This window comes from Mastigoproctus giganteus, chromosome 6 (assembly GCF_048544385.1).
Source record: "Mastigoproctus giganteus isolate SK-2022 chromosome 6, ASM4854438v1, whole genome shotgun sequence".
NCBI classification, from domain to species: domain Eukaryota; kingdom Metazoa; phylum Arthropoda; class Arachnida; order Uropygi; family Thelyphonidae; genus Mastigoproctus; species Mastigoproctus giganteus.
In genome coordinates this window covers 49,735,525-49,756,451 of record NC_143580.1, presented here as the reverse complement: position 1 = coordinate 49,756,451, position 20,927 = coordinate 49,735,525, and the positions used below count along the sequence as shown (strand labels likewise).

General features: G+C 38.6%; 1 protein-coding gene across 1 annotated transcript in view; it reads right to left on the bottom strand.

Moving 5' to 3' along the window:
- LOC150084233 (intraflagellar transport protein 81 homolog) overlaps positions 1 to 20,927 on the bottom strand; it is a 224,292-nt gene that overhangs the window by 174,791 nt on the left and 28,574 nt on the right. The window contains exon 2 of the mRNA XM_090375125.1: positions 19,270 to 19,419. Coding sequence (XP_090231251.1) covers positions 19,270 to 19,413 — 144 coding nt within the window. The 5' untranslated portion in view covers positions 19,414 to 19,419. The remainder of the gene's footprint in view (positions 1 to 19,269; positions 19,420 to 20,927) is intronic.

Sequence of the window (20,927 nt, the reverse complement as noted above, 5' to 3'; positions counted from 1 at the left end):
ACCCTTAATACCATTCTACTCCAATTTATACAGTAGCCTTTCATGTACAACAGTGTCAAAAGCTTTCCTAAAATCCAAGTATATGATATCAAAATTATTTTTTCCATCCAGTTCCTTTGTAACCACATCATAGTATCCAATCAAATTTGTCAGACAAGACTTTCCCTTAACAAACCCATGCTGTGTCTGAATTATTGCTGCAGTCTTGACTAGATGATCCTGCAATGCATCTTTAACCAGTAACTCCATTATTTTACCCGGAACAGAAGTTAAACTAACTGGTCTGTAATTACTTGTGTCACCCCTTCGATTCCCCTTTGTGAATTGGGGACACATTTGCACATCTCCAGTCTGTGGGAACCTCCCCTGAGTCCAAGGATACTCTCATAATTATGACTAAGGGTTTGCTTACTTCCTTTGCCACCTCCTTTAATATAACTGGGGCACCTCTGTAGCCAGGTGGGAAGGAGCAGCAGTGCGTAGCACACACTTCTTGGGTTCGAGCCCGTCACCACCAAATACAGAGGATGCGGAAAGGTACGCATATCCTGGAGCAATATGGCCTTAGTTGCTAATGCTCCTAAAAATCAATATAACTGGATATATCCCATCCACCCCAGGTGCCTTTCTTATGTTTAACTTCAACAATTTCTCCTCCACTTTGTTCTCAGTTATTACAAAATCATTAAGCACTCTGTTACAATTTGATAACCTTGTAGCATTTTCAAACCTTAATAACTCCTCATGTGTGAATGTAGATGGAAAATATTCATTCAGTTTGTTTGCTATCTGAGCAGGATCATCAACAGTCGAACCATCGATATCAAGTGGACCAATCTGATTCATCCTCTTCCTTTTATAGTTTGTATAAGTAAAGAAATCCTTGCTGTTTATCTTAGCATCCTTTGCCAAAGATTTGTCGTCATCTGCCTTTGCTTGCTTAATCTCCTTTGTGACTCGATTATAGGCTAGCTTATATCTGTCATAGGCTTCTATGTCACCTGATAATTTATATGCATCCCATGCATTTTTCGTCACTGCCACGAGTCTCATTAGTTCATTTAACAACCTTTTAATCCTAAACCTTGAACAATAATTCTTAATAGGTATGAAAAGTCTAATAGCTTCCATGATTAATTCCTTGAATGCTTCACCCTTAGAATTTGCTTTTGGTAACATCATTAGCTGGTCCCACTGTACAGAATTTAAGAACTGTCTGTAGTCACTTTTATGGAAGGAAAAACCTTTTCCTTTACTCCTGATGGTAATTATATCTTTAAGTAAATCCCACATCAATACGCTGTGATCACTGCCACTATTTGCAGATAAAGGAATCCAGTGGTTCCTTTATCTGCAAATTCTTAATACACGAATGATCACTGCTCATAACCAGATCAAGAGTTACCCTCTCTGGTTGCCTCTCGAACATGCTGCTGCAGAAAACAATTATCCAATAAATCCACAAAAGTCTTGCTAGTGTGCGAATGACCAACCCACAAGTTCCAGTCAATATCTGGTAAGTTAAAATCCCCCTTTATAAGGCATTCTGATTTACTAGCCCACGCTATTTCTCTGTACAATTGTTCACTGTACTCAATCGAGTCATTATGCCTATAACACACTCCTCTTCTAATTTTTTTCCCAGTGATTATGTCACACCAAACTGACTCAACATTGCACTGTGCATCTATGTCAACTGGATTCATTACCTTTGATTTTATGTTTTTCTTAATTAACAGCATAAGCCCTCCTCCCCAAATTCCAATTCTGCATTCCTAATATCTGTGTGACACCATGTCTCTGATATCCCAACAATATCCGCCTTGGATGTCTTGACCAACACTTCAAATTCATCAAATTTATTTACTATACTTCTAGCATTTGTGTACATGCAAGTATTCATGCACCTATTCTTATTGTTAGTTACCCTAACACATCCCATGTATTCATTTGTTTCATGATGACTGCCATCATGAAACCCCCAGCACCCCTCACTCCAGGCCGCTGCTCATTCTAATGGAAGTAGTACAAGAATCACCTTCATATCTGCTTGGAGCTACTTTTAACCTTTTAGTCTGTGAATCCCCCCCCCCCCAAGGTAGCAGTTTTCTGACACACATAATACTGCCTTGATAGCATCAGCAAACACTGTTGCACCCTTTCTATTTAAGTGTATCCCATCACTGTAGAAGCAGTCTCTCCTGTTAACACATTATGGCACATCTATTCCATATACAATATTAGTTGTTCATGATGGCTGTTTGTTTGTTATTTGGTTTTTAGGAGCATTATCAACTAAGGCCATATTGCTCCGGGGATATGCGGTGGTCATTCCCTGACCTTTCCGCATCCTCCGTATTTGGTGGTCACGGGCTTGAACCCCTGTCTAATCAAAAAGCGTGTGCTACGCCCTGCTGCTCCTACCCACCTGGCTACAGAGGTGCCTACATGATGGTTCATTCAATGACAACTGTTTGGTTTAATAGCAATGACTACATTTTTTACTATCCAGCATACAGATATGCACCTCAAATGCATATCTGTATGCTAGAAAATCAAATGTAAAGTCACTTTAAAAAAAGATGATTATAATATGAAAGTATAGTTTAGTCCTAGTATAGTTTTTAGTGTTACAAGTCAAGCAGCACCAGCGGTTCCCCTCAACTCCACGTTGTGTACTTTGCATCACAGAACACACTGCCAAGGTCAGACAGTGTGTGTTATTTTGTGTGGCCTGCATAGTGTGTTGTTGCATTATGTCGGTCTATTGTTCATCCCCAAGGCCCACAGTTGTTGGCCTCAGCCATGGGCCCTTGGAAAATCAAGGTTTCCCTACTGTCCATCCACTCCACGAGGAGGTGTGCTGGAAGTAGGGTGTAAGGTCTCTGGCTGGAGCAAACCTTGGAATCACCTGATATTTCCAGGGAGGGGCCCCTAAAAATAAAAAATAGAAGTTTTTATTGGAAGAGAGCATGGAGTGATAGTATAAGTTATGGAGTACAGGTGAAAACAGAAGTGAATGATAGAAAGACTTCCACCAGGAATTTGGAAGTTAAAGGGATAGAGGGGGGGCCCTGGGGAAGATGGATTCCTGGTGGTAGGGCCCAAGTGTTTGGGGTGGGAAGTGGGGCAATGTCCAGTGTGTTTCAGGGTTAATTCGGCAATTTCAAGTTACAGAATCGCACACTGGCCAGACCAGCTGCAGCCAGTGCAGCCAGGGGTGCGGCAAAGAAGACAAAGCACAGCATTTACTCTCACATTTGCTCGGTTTCACTCAAAAACTCTCTCTTACAGACCAACAAGATCACAGCACCCTGAATATGAAGAGTGACACAATTTTTTTTTTTTTTATCACAGATCACAAGCATTCATTTGCCCATCACATAGTTTTCACAGATGGCTGAAACAGACATACCACAGTTACACACTGTAACCTGCAAAGGAGTATCTAGAGAAATTTAAAGAAATCTAAAGAAAACTGAAGCAAATCTAAAGAATATCCAAAGAAATTTATTTTTATTTATTTTTATTTTTATTATATACACATATTCAGAGTGCAACAGTCAAAACAGATAATTAGGACATTCTCATGTACTCTTACTTACACCACACACACAATCACTCATTATGCACTTAATGCAGACAGCCCATACACTTTTTTTTTTCTGTATATTAAGAACACCATTTATTGTCCTACTTAGGGGTCCCAGAGAGTGGAGAAGTCCTGACTTGTGCAAGCCCCTTACACGTGTAATCATTCACTCATGCTCTGTTGCCCTGTACAATCATACTTGGCTAATCACAGGCACCAGAAAAAAAGACTGGGAACTAGGAGAAGGGAGCAATGGTGGGAAGAAGGGTGGGAATTTATTGCTTATGGTTGGGTATTTATCATTTGCTGCCAGGTGCCAACACTGAACACCCAGCATAACAACACACACACACCTACATACCATACACTTGCTTTATGCCTTTTCAGATGCTACAGCGATATATAGAGGAAACCCTGAAAACCACAATTAAAACAAAAACACATTGGCCTTGGGTATTTATCAGGAATGGGAAACATCCCTGTCATATAATCAATTTATTCCCACATTTCCCTCAAGACAAACCCGGAGGGAAATGCCCATCCAATATAAGCACAGAATATTATAGAACTGGAGGTAGCCACCGAAAGTTGGGGAGAGGAAGGTGGGTATGGGATGATTTTTTTTTGATAGTGAATTTCTTTAGTGCTCCTATTTGTCCTCCCCCCATGGTTATCTTGTTGATACTTCTCTCATGACAAACTTAACTAGTGACCAAACACACAAGTTGCTATAAGTTAATGTGTAATCATGTATTGTCGCTGGAAGTAGAAGAGAGAGGGTTGTACCTAAATGTAATAGTTTCATCTTAGTCAGGATGATAGTTTACCCCTCTGCAGAAAAAAATCATTCAATTCCCAAGGGTCTCTCATCACACTTGGGTCTTCCAGCCCCAAGTATGATGAGAAACCCTGCCAGTACAAATATACAAAATTCATTTAATATTTGGATCAACAGGCCTAAGAAGGGGCAAACAAGGTTTCTCATGCCATGTTCACCAATTTGGACAAATTTAATTTATATGAATTTAGAATTTCAAGGTTGTTCTGGTGTAGTTTCCTTCCCAAGTCAAGACAAGGGCAGAAGGCAGGAAGGGTTGTTTTTAAAAAAGTGCAAGGTGCACCCAATGCACTGTAATATTTTCTGTTTTGCAAGAGCTTTTACATTGTAATTTAGTTTCTTACAGGTGCCTCTGACAAGCACACAGACAATCTTTCAGAGCACGAATCTCAATCAAGCATACTCTAGTAGAGCTCACATCTGGTGAGTATGAGCTTGGCACACCCAGGGTCCTGAGATGGATATCATCATTCTTCCCTTTCTTGGTGATTCCTTTCTACCTCTCTCTCTCTCAGGGTAACTCATGAATTTTTTTGGCTGGTGCAGCATAAGCTTCAGTCTTCCTTGCACCATATGGCTAATAATAATGTAAATACTTTCACACACACACACACACACACACACACAAACACAGAAATTTCCCATTTCATACAACTCATTTATACTCACTGCCAAACTTTGATACATCACCCTCACACACATACAGTCTAAGCATTCTGATTAATTAGGGAAAGATGACATCATTCACTCTGATAGGCTTCAAAATCTTTGGTCGGTAAGTCACATTTGGTATATCATCCAATTGTCTTGCAACGACTGACTAACTGGTTAAAATAAATTTATTAAAATAAATAAGATAAAACAGAAATAAAATAAGATAAAAGCATTAAAATACAATAAGATAAAAGCGTTAAAATACACAGTAGCTTTCAAAGCAAAGTGCCGCTTCATCAGCTAGTCTGTGAATGGTGTACTTCAGTATATATTGATGGTTACAATAGCACAAATCAGCTGGGCATGATCATGTATCACGAATCTGGTGTCAGTAGAGCGGAATTATGTACACGTGATGATGATGCCAGCACTCATCGTACTGCAACACAGTACATTCTATAATAGGGTGTAAGTGTACTCCCCTCGTGCGATTCACAGTACTATTATTGGTGGCTATGTGCAGTGCTTCAAGCCATGAGCGCTGTTGGTAATCACGTGAATAGCTGACGATTTCAATATCCCGTTGGGAATCAAGATTGTGCTGCTCAACCCAATAATGCTTGGCGACTGTGGAGCATTCAAAATTAGCAGTTCACAGAGCCACCTCATGCTCAGAAACCCAATCTTTCAATCTTCTACCAGACTCACCTACATAACACCCCCCACAATCTGGACATGTAATACGGTATACGGAACCACTCCGTAGGAAAGGAGGAACAGGTGTTTTCACCTTAGAAATAATAGATTGCAATTTCCTCCATGGAAGTTGCACACATCGTATATTATGGAGACACAAAATTCTAACAAGAAGTTCAGATACGCCTGGATAATAGGGGATGTAGGTGGTAGAGATAAATTGATTGACGTGAGGTGGGTTAGATTTCATAACAAATTCCTGAGCCTGAAGCTCACATCTATCTAGAACATGATGTGGATAGCTGCAATTTGAAAGCTCCGCCCTAATTTTAGAAATCTCCAATTGCCTATTACCAGTTGAACTAGAGTGCATCCAAGCTTGGGAGAATAAATTACAAGCAGTGCTACGTAAATGACCAGGGGCGCGCAGAGCCATAATTGGTAAATTGGCATGCGCACACTGGCTTCCGAAAAACAGAAGTTACCAAACACGAATCCACGCATTTAGTATTGGAATCGTCGACTATTCACGTGATTACCACCAGTGCTCATGGCTTGAAGCACTACACATAGCCACCAATAACAGTACTATGAATCGCACGAGGGGAGTACGCTTATACCCTATTATAGAATGTACTGTATTGCAGTGCGATGAGCGTTGGCGATCATCACGTGTACGTAATTCTGCTCTACCAACAAGAGACTCGTGATACATGATCATGCCCAGCCGACTTGTGCTATGGTAACCATCAATATATACTGAAGTACACCATTCACAGACTAGCTGATGAAGAGGCACTTCGCTTCGAAAGCTACTATGTATTTTAATGCTTTTATTATATTATATTTTAACAGTTTTATCTTATTGTATTTTAACACTTTTATCTTATTTTATCACTTTTATCTTATTTTATTTTAACGCTTTTATCTTATTTTATTTTTATGTATATATCATTTTTATTTTTATTTTAATAAATTTCTTTTAACCAGTTAGTCGGTAGTCGCAAGAAACTTGGATGATATAATGGAACACAATGCACAAGGCCTGTTTTCTAATCACATTTGGTAGTTTACTATGTCATATCTGGTAGAGAAGGGGGAATGGGAAACGTGCTGAAGTCAGATTCCAGTTTCTATTGTGGAATCAGTTACTACTGTGGTGTTTATGGCCCGATGCAGGATTTTCTGCGAGTACTCAATCAGCGCTTTGTACTACAGCTCTTCAATTATGACGAAATGTTCATAGTTTCTTGGCAATAAACAGGAAATTTTAGTGATAAACCTGTTTTTATGGTCATCATAAAGGGGCAGCCATAAAGGACATGGCTCCAGTCCTAGTTTCTTCCACAATTGCAATGGGGTTCATCAACTAGTCCAAAGCCAAAAAGTTTTGTGCTGAAAGAGTCATGTCCGGTAAAAATAAACGTGGTGTACATTCCTAGTGCATGCCAGGTCAGGGGTTTAGGGTATACCTGGTCAAACCAGGGTATAAACCTTTTGTTTGTCTTCCCCTTTGTTGCCTGGTCCAAGCTGTCCTGCCACATTTGATTTAATTTTGTGGCTATTGTTTTCTTTCCTGCTTGACAGGATTTTCCAGATTTAGGGTAATACCCATGAAATCAGTGGGTATACACCTTTTAATAACCTCTAAATCCAGTGGTAGGATACCATCCAATACTTGCAGAGAAGGGTTACTCATGGTGCAGCATACTCAGGTTATTGTTAAGAGTAGAATTCTATATATGCTATCTATTTTTTGTTTGTTCTTGACTATGGTTGCTCTAGGGAACAAGATCTACAACCACAAATTATTACAGGTAGAAAGATTGCTTTTTATATGAGAGAGGGTTTTCTTTTTGAGGCTCCAGTCAGCATCTGATACAGGTGATCATGACTGCATAATTTCCAATCTTTTTGGTCAAATAAGTAAGATGGGGATAAAATTTAATTTATTGTCAAATATTACCCCCGGATACTTTAGTTTAGTGGTCATTTTGAATGACGTGCCAGATAATCTGATCACAGAGGGTATCCTGGTGTGAAGCTAATACACTTAGTTTTTGCAGCAGAAATTGCGAGTTTGTTAACACTGGTCCATTACAGTAGTGACTGCAAAGCAAAATTAGCTCTTTCTTCCATATATGCTCTAGTGTTTGCTGGTATTAGGAATAAAGTCATCTGCAAAGGCAACTTTTTCTACAGGATCTATTCTTGTGTTAAATTCATCCAGTACTGAGTTTCAAAAGAAGGGACCCAGCACTGAGCCTTGGTGGCATCCTTTACAGTGTGCACGAATGCTTGGAATATAGTATGCACTGTAACAAGTCTATTGTTTAAGTAATCCAAAATAATGTGATATAAATTGTGAGGCACATTTGCCTGGTGCAGCCTTCTAAGAATGCTGGACCACCAAAGTGCATCAAAGGCACCTTCAAAATCCACTGAGATAGCCAGCAAATATTTTTCTTGTACTATGTTTGCTTTACTAGTAACAGTACATGGCATCTATTATTGAGTAGTTCTGTTTAAAGCTGAATTGTTTGTCTGGATGCATATTTGTTGCATTGTAGTAATTATTAAAGAAGACGAGAATTAACCTTTCTTAGCAAAATGCTTGAAAGATTCAGCTGGCGGCTTTTCTTGGTTCTTAAGGATAACTCTGAGGTTAACCTGTTTCCAGGTATCTGGAAATTTGCCTGTTGTGCAACAGCTATTAAACAGCTAAAGGATAAGATTTGGGTACACTGTTGCTAGTTTTTTAATTACTTCAACCTCAATGAAGTCATGGCCTGGGTTTTCCTTGATCCTGTAAATAGCAGATTTCAATTCTTCTAATGTGAAGAGGCGTTCCGTCACATCAGTTTGGCAGTTAGAATTTTTTGCACAGATTTCTGTCAGGAACTGGCTATCCCTCCCAGGATAAGAACACATTCAGAATGTTGTCCATGGTGTCCTCCCACATGTTGGTTGGGGACCCATCTGGTATAGTAGTTTGAATGGTTTCACCTCTTGGGAGCTTGTTTGTTACAATCCAGTAGACCACACTCCAGGGGTCAGCATTTCTGGATGTCCCAACCAAGGTGCACCAAGATTCCTTCTTTCTCAGTCCAATCTGTCCTGTGTAAGTGTTATCTAGGTTTCTGTATTGTTCTGTGAGTGCTTCTATTTCTTGTTGGGGACCAGTTGAGGCTTGATCTTTGGAAAGCCTTTCTTGCCCTGTGTACCCTAAGCCCGAGGATCTGAAGCTCAGGGCACCACTACAGGTCAGCATATTTTCTATGGCATTTCTTCCTTGTGGAGGAATTGCAGGTTGGTTGGTTGGTTGGTTTAAATGGAAGTTTATTGGCACAAGGGCAACTAAGGCCAAATTGTGCCTGTCAGAGTAATTGTGTAAATTATTATTTTATTATTATTTTTTTTTCAGTCATTTGTCAGATAAGTTCATATAAATGAATTTGTTTTAAAAAACTAAATAAATCGGATAGATTTGCGTCATCACTGAGAATATGGTTCATCTCTAATGAATTGTTTTGGGTTAAAACCGATTTAAAATTTGTTAATCGGGCAGCATGATTGTAAGGACACTCGAGGAGAATGTGCTTTACTGTAAGTAGGGTGGAACAATGACGACAGTGAGGAGGTTCATCCCTTGTCAACAAATGGAGGTGAGTCAGATGGGAATGCCCAATGCGTGTCCTTGCAAGGACAACCTCTTCCCGTCTATTTAATCGTGAACTAGATTTCCAGTATTGTGGCTTTTTCTTTATTTGGAAAAGCTTATTGTGGGTTTGCTGCTGCCATACTGATGTCCATTGGTCAATACATAACTGCTTTATGATAAGTTTACAGTCCATATAAGGAATCAACGCAAGTGAAGGTACGGGGTTGACTGGATTTTTTGCTGCTTGATCTGCTTTCTCATTTCCCTGGATTCCAGCATGCCCAGGAATCCAGCAGAACTGTACCTCTGTATTATATTTTGCGAGATTAATTAGCTGAGCTCTGATTTCTTTTAGAATAGGATGAGAGTTCGGACATTTATGTTGTAAAGAAGTTACTGCACTCAAGGAATCAGTATAGATTATAATTTCTTCATTAGACCTGTTGTTGACGTGTTTGATGGCCATTTTTACTGCATGGAGTTCAGCAGTGTAAATACTGCAACTTGGGAAGAGTTTTTCGGAGATTGCACAAGTGGGAAGAACTACTGCAGCACCTACATTTGTATCAGATTTAGATCCATCAGTATATATTTGAAGACAGTGAGTGTTTGCTGATGCATGAGTTGAATGTAGCTGCTGTATATTTTGATTGTCCAACACCTGTTTTCCCCACTTTTGAAAGTATTCATCGAATAAAGGTTTAAAAGTGGACCATGGAGGTTCAATTTCTCCAGTGTCTGGGTGGATATTGTCGAGTGGGACACTCCAATTCTGTGCAACATCCTTCAATCTAATTCCAGCAGGTTTATTTTCATTTGGTTTATTTCTGTATAGATTTTGGAAAGACGGAGTAAACATGTAAGGCCAGATGGGATGTGAGGGCATACTCCGCACTTTGGCAGCGTATGTAAGCAGCAGCATCTGTCTCCGTAACGATAATGGAGGTTCATGTGCATCAATGTAAAGACTCTGGACTGGCGACGTTCGGAAAGCACCTAGAGCTATTCTAAGTGCATTATGTTGAATGGTATTTAGGAACTGTAATGCTGATTTTCTAGCTGAGTCATATACGGGTGCGCCATAGTCTAGTCTGGATCGGATTAAAGTTTTATACAGGTGAAGAAGGGAGAGTCGGTCAGCTCCCCATGACATCGCAGAAAGCACTCTAAGAATATTCATTTTCTTCAAACAAGTAGTTCGTACGTGCTGTATGTGTTTCAGGAAGTTTAATTTCTTATCTAATATTAAACCTAGGAATTTAACATTGTCATTAACTGGTATAGCATGATTTCCTAGGTGCAATTCAGGGTCAGGGTGCAGTTTTCGCTTCTTGCAGAAGTGTATAGCGACAGTTTTCTCTGGTGACAGTCTGTAACCATTTTGTGACATCCATGTTTGTATTTTATTTATTGATAGTTGGAGTTTCCTTTCAATAGAGTACATATTTTGTGAGTGACTGGATATAGTGAGGTCATCGGCATAAAGATAAGTTTCGACTGAATTCGGTATGGTTGTTGTTAGAGTGTGTATCCTAACTGCGAAGAGTGTGGCACTAAGGACTGACCCTTGTGGGACTCCTTCCTCCTGTATGTAGATTTTGGACAGTGTACCTCGATAACAGACCTGGAGAGTTCGATATTCAAGAAAGCTCTGGATTAATGCTGGTAAATGTCCTTTTAATCCTAGGGCATGCAGGTCACAAAGGATGCCATGACGCCACGTAGTTTCAAAGGCTTTCTCTATATCTAGGCTCACCATAACCAAATGTTCGTTTTTTATGAATGTATTTCGCACATTTGCCTCAGCCTTTATCATAAGGTCTAAAGTAGATCTGTTTTTACGAAATCCAAACTGATCGTTGTTCACAATAGTTTGAGTTTCCAGATACCACGTGAGGCGACGATGTACCATTTTTTCCAGAGTCTTACCTAGGCAACTAGTAAGTGAGATTGGTCTATAATTATGCGGGTCTGATTGGTCTTTTCCTGGTTTTGGAATGGGTAGAACTACAGAATGGCACCAGGAGAGGGGAAAGTAATTTGCGACAATATTCGGTTGAACAGTTTTAGCAGGGAGTAACGAGTTCTCTCATTTAGATTTTTTAACATTAAGTAGTATATGCCGTCTGGACCAGGTGAACTATTGGCTGATTTTTTTAAAGATTCTTCTAATTCATATATGGTAAGTGGTTCATTATAAGAGAGGGCTGACTTCGTTCCGAATTTTATTTTATATTTTTCAGCTACTGATTTGGCTTTTAGGAAAGTTGGATCATATGAGGTTGATGCAGAATGGTGAGCAAAAGATTCCGCGAGGATGTTTGAAATATTCTCGGGAAGGGTTACCTCTTGTCCTTTATAGACGATGATTGAGGAGGGAGTTGATGGAGACTTTCCGGTAAGGCATCTTATTTTCCGCCAGATCAGTCCAGCACTTGAGTCTTTAGTGACAGATGAAACAAAACGAATCCAAGACTCTTTTTTAGCTTTTCGCCGGATGTAGCGGGCCTGGGCTTTAAGTTTCTTGAAGATAATCAGATTGGCAGTGGTTGGATTTTTCCGGAACTGATTCCATGCCTTGTTCTTTTCCCTCTTAGCAGTGTTACATGCCGAATTCCACCAGTAAATTTTGTGTTTGGATTCATTAGTTGAAGTTTTAGGAATGGAAGTAGCAGTTGCCGCCAAAATTTGTTCTGTGATGTGTTTAACGGCATCATCTATGGAGTGATGGTGGATAATATCATCATCTAGTGTAATGCTTGATGCATATTTATTCCAGTCAGCTTTTGAGAATTTCCACTTAGTTCGACCACTTACTGGTAAGTTTCTTCTTGTGCAGAGCTTACAGATTATAGGAAAATGGTCACTGTTTAATGGATTTTCTGAAACTCTCCACTCGAAGTCTGGAAATAACATTGGTGAGCATAATGACAGATCTATAGCAGAAGTTGAACCTGTTGGAAAATGGACATAGGTGTCAGAGCCTGTGTTCAGCAGTGTGATGTTTTCTTCAAACAGGCCTCTGAGGTTGGGTATATTCATACTGTAGATTTTAGTGTTTTGCACCAACCTTACGTAAAAATAAAAACACAAAGGAAACTGGACTTTTAATAACTGTGTTTATAATAAATTATAATAACCTGTATTTACAATAAATTTAACTTTACGATAAACTATACATATAAAATATTAAAATCTGCTACGTTAAGAACAATAAAATGCATTAAAATATACTAAGTTAAAAGCGATAAAAAACCATAGCTTTCAAAGGCTCCAGCCTTCTTCTTCACCGCTGAAGAAGAAGGCTGGAGCCTTTGAAAGCTATGGTTTTTTTATCGCTTTTAACTTAGTATATTTTAATGCATTTTATTGTTCTTAATGTAGCAGATTTTAATATTTTATATGTATAGTTTATCGTAAAGTTAAATTTATTGTAAATACAGGTTATTATAATTTATTATAAACACAGTTATTAAAAGTCCAGTTTCCTTTGTGTTTTTATTTTTACGTAAGGTTGGTGCAAAACACTAAAATCTACAGTAGTGTGATGTTTTGCTTTACAAGAAAAGCCTCTATCGTGCGTCCCCGGTTGTCTGTATATAAAGATCCCCATAACTGGTGATGCGCATTAAAATCACCCAATATGCAGAAAGGAGAAGGCAGTTGTAAGATAAGATCATCTAGTTCAGTTATCGAGCAGTTCTGATTTGGTGAGATATATATGGATACAAGAGTAAGCGTTTTTCCAAGAGCGAGGCGTACTGCAACTACTTCTAAAGTGCTTTGTACAGGAATACGTCTGGACGGGATTTTGCTGTCAACCAATATAGCTACACCACCATGTGACCCATGGGCAGAGATCCTGTCTTGTCTGAACAATGTATAGTTTTTAACTGAAAGTGTCACTTGTGGAGAGAGATTTGTTTCTTGTAGGCAGATGCCTACTGGATGATGCTGATTTATCAAGTCAAGAATATCGTCTATGTTGCTACGGAGGCCTCTACAATTCCATTGAATCAACTGATCCATTATTTAGCTTTTGAAGTAGAAAGTATTTCTGACTGCTTTTTAGAGCCAATCTGTTTATGGCGGTCCAGTTTTATTTTATCTTTTTTCGGGAAAACGGGTCGTGCAGTATCCATGTCTTCCTCAGCATGTATTTCTAAGACGGTTTCATCATTGTTGGTAGTGTTATCGGTTTCCATATCTGCGGTTAAAGTATTTTGCTGTTTAAGATTTCTCAGACTTTCAGTATCTGAACGTGATGGAGTAATAGTTGGTGGTACGGTGACTGGGGTATTATTTGCTTGGTCTTTTACTTGTTCTTTAGGAAACTCCTGCGGATTCGCTAGAATAGCCCGAGCCCAGGCGGAAATGGATGTAGCTGGTGGTATGGACACTTCAGTTTGGGTTCCTTCTGATTTGTATTTTTGTGTTGCAGCTGCATATGAGAGTTTCGGTACTGTGGGCAAAACTTGTTTCCTTGCTTCTTGATAAGTCACTTTGTTTTCTATTTTGTATTTCTGTATCTTCTTTCCAATTTTCCAGGTTTCACAAATTTTTGAGTAAGCTGGATGGCTACCATTACAGTTTGGACATACTGGTGTTTGTGCTGGGCAGTCTGTCTGAGTGTGTTCCTTGGATCCACAGTTGGGGCACACTGAAACCCCTCTACACACAGTTTGAGCATGGCCAAATTTTTGGCACTTGAAGCACCTGAGCGGATTTGGGATATAAGGTCGGATATGACAGTTTAGATATCCAGCCTTGACTGTAGCTGGAAGGACTGGCGTTGAAAAGGTCAGTATAACACTACGTGTCGGAACCAGTTCACCATCTTTTTTGATTTTAATTCGCTTTGCCTGTATAACTTTTTGATCTTGTAGCTCTTGGACTAACTCCTCTTCAGTAACATTTAATAAGTCCCACTCAGAGAGCACTCCTTTGGATGAGTTTAGGGTGGCATGTGGAGTTACTGTGACAGGAATATTCGCAAATTTTGAGATTCTTAGTAGGGCTTCAGAGTGCCTACTATTCATGGTCTCTATAAGTAGATCTCCGGAGCGGAGTCTTTTCACCATTTTAGGTGGTCCGGCAGCATTCTCGAGACATTTCTCGATAAGAAATGGAGAAAGTGCACCTATTGGTTGACTTGTTTGGGAATGTATTATAAGAAACAGAGGTGATTCCTTTTTGGAAACTTCTGTTCTTTGTCTCTTAGGATGGGAGGTGTCAAAATCAGTTTGGTCTGTCCTTGGACAGGTTGAGGCACGAGGCTCAACAGATGGATAACTATCTTTGAGATCCATGTCAGCTCCTTTTAGCCCCTGGCAGAGAGACTTTTCTGCCAAGGTTACCGGCCCCGCCACGGGGAGGCAGGAGCAGTGCCGCTAGAGTGACCAAGCGGTGTAAGTTAGTTTGTTAGTTTAAGGAAAGAAAAAAGAAAGGTGGTTTTCCTTTCTGTAACTTACTTACAATTTGTAAGAGTAAGTTAACAATAAATAGCTTTAAACGTAAGAGAAACTTTCCAAATTAACAAGAACTGTTGCAGTAAGAAAACGCTTTGTAAATAGCTCAGAGAATCGCTCGATCACAATAACGCTTGGCACCCGGGGCCGAGGAATTGCAGGCTTTAAGTAATTCTCCTAGTATAAGATTTCCTATTGATGGCCACAAATTGTTGAACATTTATTATTATTATTATTATTATTATTATTAGCTATATGGTGCAAGGAAGCCTGAGGTTTATGCTGCACCAGGCAAAAAAAAAAAAAAAAAAATTTTCCAAGTTATCCTAAGAGAGAGAGAGAGAGAGACTAAAGGGAATCACCAAGAAGAGAAGAATGATGATATCCGGCTCAGGACCCTGGGTGTGCCAAGCCCATATACACCAGATGTGAGCTATGGCCATTAATAGGTGTTTGAAGGAAAGCAGTACATTTCATTGTGCTTAAAGGCTACATTGACCACAAGCTTGCCATTACGATGTTGAAGATAAAATTCTTGTTCAGTACAAGATGATCCACAGATAAGTAGCCAACAAATTAATGCTACTCTATGGCTTCCCCAAAAATGACTATTGCATTCTTTGTTGTCACAGCAGTTGTACCCAATTCATCTCAAGAAAGCATGACAACTGATTACAGCAAATTTCCCTTAATGACAACAGTTCTATCAATGGTCCTCCATCATCATGCCCAAGATCCTGATTTTGTTGGATATTCTTTACTGATGAAATGAGCTTTGTACTTGCATAATATCGAATTATCAACTTATACAACTTTTATGGTAGTATAGGAGGGAAAAAATTCACACTGGCATGGTAACAGCACATCAAGAGTAATTCTTTATTAAAATTGGTGGGATATAGTCAGTGATAACTTAATCAGAAGACATGTTCTTTCATAATGATTTATTGGCATGCTTACTGACACTTTCTGGAAGATATTTTACCAGGATAACTTCAAGGTTCCTTTCTACACAAGATGTAACACGTTGTTCGTGCATGGTGGTGCTCCCATCCAATTCAACAGCCAAGCAAGATCTCAGCTTGATGCTGCCTATCCAACTGCATGGGCAAGCGCCTCCGTAGCCAGGTTGGAAGAAGCAGCAGTGCGTAGCACACGCTTCTTGATTAGACCGGGGTTCGAGCCCATCACCACCAAATACGGAGGATGCGGAAAGGTCAGGGAATGACCACCGCATATCCCGGAGCAATATGGCCTTAGTTGCTAATGCTCCTAAAAACAAACAAACAAACCAACTGCATGGATAGATCAGGAAAGCCCTGCTGCTGGCCAGCTAATTGAAGGCCACTGCAAAACAATCCACATTCTATTAATTTGAACACAATCAAATAATGCACAGTAGGAATGCTTGAGTGTGTTCAATAGTCACTAATTGAACAAACTAATGTCTACATTTGAGTGCAAAATTTGAATAATTATTGTAAATCAGCATCTGAATCTTAAAAATTAGGGCTTGTTATATTTCCGACTTTTTGAAAGGTTAATGTAATAACAAAACAACTATACAGTGAAATAGAGTGTGGTCCAGTAAATCAGAATGTCGTATATACAGGAACTCCCCGACTTACGTAATACTCAACTTATGGAAATTCGACTTTATGTAAGTTTTTGCCGGCCAGTGCAAACTTAAAAAATTCATGGAAACGCATTCTGCATCCCACAGGAATAAATGGAGGAGGTATCATGCAAATATTGTAATGTGAACCCACAACACTGTTTTTTGTTTTTTTTTGTAATTCGTTCCAAGTCCTTGGAAATTGAAAATTTAGCTATATTACTTATATATCTTTCTAAAAGGTCATATTTATAATGGTAATTGCACTACCCTTTCATCGTTATCATATGTTCCCGTTATAAGAATCAATTTTGAAAACCTTTGTGATATTTTTCTAAAGCACATTTCTGGAGGTGACAACCAAAAAACAATAAAAACAATTTGCAATTTCCGAATTATTGGGCTTTTCTGTTAGTGCATCTAATTATATATGGACAGTAAACTTGATCTTATTGCATTTGCGATGATACCGATAACTGCAATTATGTGATTTTTACCCTATTATGGTGAAATAATAGGATAAAAATCCCCTATTATTCGCCAGCACTGAAATCTTCAATCATATAAAAAACAACTTTTCAGAAACTTCTCTTCATTCCTATTTCTTATTATAATGATGAAGGGAAAGCGACCAACAATTACAATGATGAAGGGAAAGCGAGAAGAAGAAGAATAAAAATGCATGGGATGAATATAAATTATCAGGAGATAGAGAAGAAAATGGTAGATAAAACTAGTCTGTAATCAAAAAGGAGGTTAGGCAAGCTAAGGCAGATTACAAGAAGTCTCCGTCAAAGAATGCCAAGAAAAGCAGCAAAGATTTTTTACATATATTAAGAGCAGTAGGATGCAGTAGAATCATCACTTCAGGTCGATGGCTAGCTGTTTATGTTCCTACTCAGTAACAAACTAAATAAGTATTTTGCATCTACATTCACACAAAAGGAGTTCTTTAGGATGGCTGACGCCAGAAGTTCTTAAAATCTAACAGGGAGCTAACTGATTTTGTGATAACAGAGGGAAAAGAAACTATTGAAACTTAATATAAAAACAGGGTTCCTGGGGTGGATGAGATTTATCTAATTATATTAAGGAGGCAGCAAATGGGGTAAGCAAAACCCTTAGCCATAATTATAAGAGCATCTTTGGATTCAGGGGAGGACCCTAGGGACTGGAGATGTGAGAATGTTACCCCCAATTCACAAAGGGAATCAACAGGTGACATCAGTTAATACAGACCTGTTAGATTAACTTCTGTTCCAGGGAAAATAATGGAGTAACTGGTTAAAGACGTAATGCAGGACCATCTAGACAGGATTGCAATTATACTGCAGTCACAGCATGCATTTGTTAAGGGGCAATCTTCTTTGACTAAATTGATTGGATATTATAATACAATAACAAAGGAGCTGGATACAAAATATAATTTTGATATCATATACTTGGTTTCAGGAAAGCTTTTGATCTGTTGCACATAGAAAACTGTTGTACAAATTGGATCGGTGTGGCATTAAGGGCAGGTTACTGCACTGAATAAAGGGATGGTTCAGTGGAAGAAGACAGAGTGGTGGTTATTAATGGATACTGCTTGTCATGGACTAATATTATTAGTGGAGGCCCCAGGGTTTAGTGCTGGACCAATGTTGTTTTCTATATTCATTAATGATATTGACAAAGGTAAAAAAAATATCATGCTTAATGTATACATTTTCAGATGATACAAATCATCTGAAATATGCTTAATTCTAAGTTTTCAGATGATACAAATTGGCAGAGTGGTTAATGATCATTAGCTATTGCAACAAGAGCTAGAAAAATCAGACAGATGGAGGACTAAGAAATGGCAACTGAAGTTTAACATTGACAAATAGAAGTTACTGCATATGGGTAGCAGCAATCCCAGATTAAAGTACTAACTCTGCAGTACTACACACAGGATAGTGGGAAATGTGCAGCGAGATATGAAGTTCTCTGAGCAAACAGGCTGCCAGAACAGCTCGTGTGGTTTTGTCAATGGCATGCAGTGATTAGCCCATTATTCAAGGCAAGACAATGATTAGGACACATCTTGAGTACTGCATACAGGTTTAGAGGCCTCATTTTAGTAGGGATGTAGATCTGCTGGAATGGGTACAGAGAAGGGCAATAAGATTAGTGAAGGAAAAAAAGGGTGGTATTACCAAGAAAGGCTTCAGTTCTGCAAATTACAGCATGTGGACATTAGGCACCTGCAAGATGGTCGATTAAGGTGATTAAGGTTTTGAATGGATTGAGCAAGCTCAATGCTTATGGCATTCTTCCTCTTGTTCAGACTACACACGAGGGGGTATAAATTGAAGAAGGATGATTGCAGGATATGTGTGTGGAAGTTTGCCTTCAGACAGTAGATAGTTGATTTTTGCAACAAACTTCCATCTGTTATTGTAGAGATGGATAGTTTGAATAAATTTAAGGAAGAACTAGAAAAATTATTGAAGGGGATGGACAGATGATGTGGAAAGTTTTTCTTTAGCTGATCCTTTATAATCTTGTTTTCATGCATCATTTACCATTACTAAAACTGAAATTAAATGAATTACTAAAACTGAAATGACTCTGAAATGAAGCATTTTCATAAATGCTTATATAACTCTTTTATTTTAGACCCTAAAAAACATCCTGGATTTTTTTTTTTTTTTTCACATACTACTGAAACACCCTGTGTGCAAAAAGATTTCTAATACTTTATTTCTTCTGGCAACTCACCTTTGTATCAATTTCAGCAAAAACATCATTCAAAAGCTGAAGAAGTTGTTCACTCCTTAAGGAATCAAAACTGATAAGGTTAAATTTCCTATTAAATGGTTCTTTATTAAGTTCCTGTACAATAAATTTTATCTGCTCGCCCATTGTTATCTGAAATATATAAATATAGATCACATTAACAGTAAATTTAGGTTGAACAGATATTATAAGAAGTACACATACACTTTATTCAAAATTTAAGAAATGTAAGCAATTTATGTTTCAAATATTAACACTTCTTTGCATACAGAATAATTAGAATCATTATAATTAACTGTTTTGCTGTGACCCCTACCTTGGGAGGATATGTTAACAGCAAAAAACAAGACAGTGAAAGTAAGATAAGTCATAAGCCTGGATTTAAAGAAAGCTTTTGATGCTGTTGCACATAAATGATTGCGATACAAATTAGAGCAGTGCGACATTAAGAGCAAGTTGCTGCTTTGGATAAAGGAATGGTTGAGTGAAAGAAGACAGAGAATGGTAATCAATGAACATTGCGCTACATGGACTAATGCAGTGGCGCAGCTAAGTTTTTTGCCCTTAGGCAAGAAATCATTTTGGGCCTCTTATTTTTATTAAAATAAATTTTAATTAGGTATGATATAAAAAAAAAAGCCTGGAAAAAAAAAAATACGTTCAAGGGGTGGTGATGTGCATTCCATCTCCTACCCAAATGTCAACCTCACCTTCTCGGTGCGAACTAACCCTTTTCCACAGACGAGGCTCTGGCGACCGAGTCACAGTGGTATAACTTTCACATCACATACAGACGAAATGCTATACCTGAAGCCTGTCTAGAGGCTATAAGGTGGCAGCCCCCACCACTAAACTTTAACCTAACCGGGGGACATTCTAAATACTCAAAATAAGCTCAAGGGAAAAAAACTGGATGGATCTCAAGGGTAACGACCTAGGCAATGGATATAGGACTACGATTAAGGAACTTAAAGTAGCAACTTGGAACGTTAGGGGAATAAATCACAAATTAGATGAATTGACCATGGAACTAGAAAATAGAAATATTGACATAGCAGTCATTACCGAAACAAAAAAGAAGAACAAAGGATCCAAAGAAATAGGTAATTTCATAATGATATACTCCGACGTACCAAGTGAAATGTGGACATCATCAAGAGTTGCTGTTATAATAAAGAAAGAATGGGAAAACAAAATATTAGACTCTTGGATATCACCCAGAATATTGAAATTAAGACAAAAAATTCTATCTTATAGCATTAGTAGAGGCATATAATGCAAGAAAGCAAGCTTATTCAGCATCAGCCAAAAAAAAAAAAAAAAACCTTCCACTTCACCTCTCCATTCGTTCAAAATACCTGTCCAGCTGAGCCTTAAATTTATTTAGGCTATCAACTTCCACAACAAGGGATGGAAGTCTGTTCCACGAACCAACTACCCGCTGGTTAAAGGCAAATTTCCGCACATCCTACATCTGTCTTTCCTCAATTTGAATTTATGCCCTCTCAGGTGATTATTCTGAGCAAGATGCAGTATCCCATCAGCATTGAGCATGCTCAAGCCATTCAAGGCTTTGTACACCTCTATCAGATCACCTCGCTGGTGCCTAGTCTCCAGACACTGTAATTTGCAAAACTTAG